The sequence below is a fragment of the Onychostoma macrolepis genome, unplaced genomic scaffold (genome assembly GCF_012432095.1).
Source record: "Onychostoma macrolepis isolate SWU-2019 unplaced genomic scaffold, ASM1243209v1 Scaffold229, whole genome shotgun sequence".
In the NCBI taxonomy this organism is placed as follows: Eukaryota; Metazoa; Chordata; class Actinopteri; order Cypriniformes; family Cyprinidae; genus Onychostoma; species Onychostoma macrolepis.
The window spans coordinates 1-3,921 of record NW_026704741.1 but is presented as its reverse complement, the minus strand read 5'-3'; the positions used below and the strand labels follow the sequence as shown (position 1 = coordinate 3,921).

The 3,921-nt window shown below is 37.4% G+C and overlaps 1 protein-coding gene across 1 annotated transcript; it reads right to left on the bottom strand.

Moving 5' to 3' along the window:
- Positions 1 to 824: 824 nt before the first annotated feature.
- On the bottom strand, positions 825 to 3,498 carry LOC131535264 (centrosomal protein of 120 kDa-like; the record flags this gene model as incomplete). Its single annotated transcript, XM_058768208.1, has 3 exons — positions 825 to 1,157; positions 1,234 to 1,326; positions 3,409 to 3,498. Coding segments are annotated over 3 exons (516 nt in total), but the record flags the coding sequence as incomplete, so codon positions are not given.
- Positions 3,499 to 3,921: the final 423 nt, after the last annotated feature.

Below are 3,921 nucleotides of genomic sequence, written 5' to 3'. Positions count from 1 at the left end.
TATGACTATATATATATATATAAATAAAAACAAACAAACGATGAGGCAATATTGGCTCAAATAAAATATCAAAACCAAGTTATTACATGGTTTTATTGAACAACACTGTTAAAATACATAATGTAATATGTCTATACATAATATGAACATAACCAATTTAAGTACATTATGTATTATAAGAAATACCTGCAGAGGGCGCCAACGGCCTGGTGACGTTTCACTTTACAGCGTGATTAAACGACGTTTAAATCCATTAAATTTTAATATTTGGCCACATGCGAACTCAGAAACTTTTATTTTGAATCGCGATGTACAATAAATGGCATTTTTAGAAATAAGTTGATGTATTCTCCTGTGTTGGCAAAGGTTTATAAATGATTTACGTTACAAATCTAGTGAGATAATGAACACTGTTTTCTCAGATGAACGTTAAGCATTTCAAACTCACAGCATATGCAGAGGACGAGTTTAACCCTTTCACACGATCAAAATCCCGGTAAATTTGTTCTGGAAATCATACCGTTCTTTTGGAGATGATGTGATTACTCGGAGCTCCGCTGCTTTTTAATTAAGCCCTGCTGTATATTCTATATTTTTTACGTATTTTGTATTGTCCTTTTAAGTTATGTTTGTTCCCTTTCTACTCTGTCATTCTCGAGAGGTGTAAACAAAGTAAGAATTTCTTAAATATTATTGACAATAAATCTCTTTTGAACTGATAGGTTGCACGTGACAGTCGCATTCGAGTTTAAGACCACTGTCATATCGATCAGAAACACAAACATTACCCAGCGCTCATTTACACCAGAACCTCATGATCTCACTGGATTACCGCTAAACCTCTTCACTCCTCTCTTAAGAACGAGTGGATTAGAGAGTATTGACATCAGCCGGGTGACCTCATGACCCCGTGACCCCAGGGTCACCAGACCCCTCCGGCTCGTGCCTTTAAAGGGCCAGAGATCACGGTCACAGCTCGCGTCTGCTGTGTTTACCTGCTGTCGCTGCTGAGCCAGTAGATCCTCGATCTGCCTGACCTTTGACCTCTCCAGCTCCACCTGGTGAGCGCAGTCCTCGCGCAGACGCCTGCCTCCGTCCTGTAGCTCCCGCAGGCTGAACTCGTGCTCGGCGCGCAGCTCTCGCTGCAGCCTCTGCGTCTAAACCAGACGAGCGTGTCAGAAACACAACCGCAGGACAAGCTCTGTGACGATCATTCAGAGGATTCGGTCTCACCTCCGTCTCAGCGTGAGCGAGAGCTTTCTCCCTCTTCTCCAGGTCAGACAGAGTCTTCTGCAGCTGCTCCTCCAGGAGATTATACTCCATCTCCTGAAGAAACAACGACAAAAACATAACATGAAAAATAAGACATCAGACAGGTAGAAACATATGAGTACTTAGGAGTAAGGATAGATAACACGGAAAGATCATATGTGACCCTGGAGCACAAAACATAAGGGTCACTTTTCTTTTTTTTAATTGAGATTTATGCATCATCTGAAGGCTGAATAAATAAGCTTTCCATTGATGTATGGTTTGTTAGGATCGGACAATATTTGAAAATCTGGAATCTGAGGGTGCAAAAAAATCTAAATATTGAGAAAATCACCTTTAAAGTTGTCCAAATGAAGTTCTTAGCAATGCATATTACTAATCAAAAATGAAGTTTTGATATATTTACGGTAGGAAAACCGAAATATCTTCACGGAACACGATCTTTACTTAATATCCTAATGATTTTTGGCATAAAAGAGAAATGTATCATTTTGACTCATGCAATGTATTGTTGGCTATTGCTACAAATATAGCTGTGCTGCTTATGACTGCTTTTGTGCTGCAGGGACACATAGTATCTGTAAAAAAATCAATGCAGAGAATCTACTTCCTCCGCCGATTGATATCTTTTGGAGCAAGAAAGCAATTCTTTTATTATTTTTCATGCCTGTAATTATGAGTGTTTTGCAGTACTGTAATTCTATGGTATATGAGTTAATCTGTCAGTTTAAAAACAAAGATGATGAACTTACTAAAAATGTTTGGGTCAGCAACTTCAAAAAGTATATGAATTATCCTATCATAAAAATCTTGTAAGGTTGGCCAATAATGCTGTATCTGAATCGAATCATGTGTTGTATAATGAATTTGTACGGCCATCCAACCAGAAATATAAGGTCCACTGCAAAAAAATTATTCTCTTGCTTAGTGTTTCTGTCTTGTTTTCTAGTATAAATATCTAAACATTCTTGAATCAAGATGCATTTACTGTACAAGTAAAATGATTTAAGATATTAAGTCTTGTTTTCTAAAAAAAAAGAAAATCTAAATTTTGTTGGTTTTGTTAAAACAAGCAAAAATATCTACCAATGGAGTAAGAAAAATAATCTTGTATAGCCTTTGAATTAAGATTATTTTCTTACCCCACTGGCAGATATTTTTGCTTGTTCTTGCAACCCAACAAGACGATATTTTAAGCTCATTATGTTGCCAAATCTGTGCAGGTTTGAATGCGCCGCCTCCAGTTTCCTCTTTGTTTCGCCTCCAGCTAGCGCTGTGATGTAATTGTGACGTCTGTTTGGTACGAAGAACCGTAGACGTACAGACTACTGAAATTTTACTGTCTGAAACAAAACAGCCTGGTCATTCTCCACATCTCATCTTGGGTCCCACTGAAGCAAGACTGATATTTGTCAGGTGAACTAACCCTGTCATGGCTTTCTGAACAGTGTTGCCAGATTGGGCGGGTTCGGGAGGTTTTGAATTAGATTGTGCAGGTAAAAATCTATTTATATCTATACGATCCTGTCTTCTGTCTTTTAAACGGTCCAGATTGGTATATCCTTGAAAGCTGCTGGACTGTGCAAAGTTAGGACTTCACGAAGACTTCCTCTAGTTCTGTGTGAAATTATAGAGCGCACAAAGGCAAATGCATTATTGTTGTTGTTCATTTTTTTTTTTTAATGGTCGGATTATCATACAGTATGCATCAATGAATGACACAGTTTTGACTGTAATGGTGTGTGCATAAACCAGTGTGAAATACGTAGTTACATTGCTTTTTCCGATCACTTTTTTGCATTTAAATTCTGACTGTTAATGCTGCATGTGTTTTTTTTGCCGATTTGACAGTGTCTGCTTGCATATTTTAATCATATTTGGTAATTCTCTTTAATGTAATATTTGCCCCAATTTGATCCATGGGGAATTTATATAACGTTATATTTATATTATTTTGTTTTAAGGAGTTAAAAACGGCTCTTATCCTCCTTGATTGACATATTCTATCACAATATTTTGACAGTTAAAGTTTTGGGTGTTTTTTGTTGGACTGGGCGGGTTTTTGTGAGCTTTTGGGCTGGAAATCGTCCATCCAATCTGGCAACCATGTTTCTGAAACAGTGCTCTGTGCCTGACCTTCTTCTTGATGAGCGCCTCCCGCTGGTGATCTCTCCTCCTCCACTCCTCCGCCAGCGCCTGCATGTGACTCAACTCCTTCTGCTTCAGCTGAGGACAAAAACACAACAACACATTAGAAACGTTTTAAAACAACCAACTTCTAGCACACATCTGTAGCACCTCACTGTAACTTCCCAGAAGTTCATCACCTCTGTTACGACTGGATAAACTCTTTGCATATAAAATGAGTAACTTTGCATATGAAACGATACTGAATAAAGGCAGGTAATCATGCACTGTAATAAATAAACAAAATGAATAAAAAAAAAAAATCTGCAAATTTAATGTTTAAAAAGCTGCATAAGTTGCCAGAACTTAAAAAAAATGTTAGCAACATTTGAAGCTTTACAGACCGAACTTAAATTACAATTTAAAAAAAATATATAATATACTGACAAACGCAGGTGGTAAATACAAAGTGTCACAAACACAAAACACCATCATTATAACCTGCATGAAATTAAAATAATG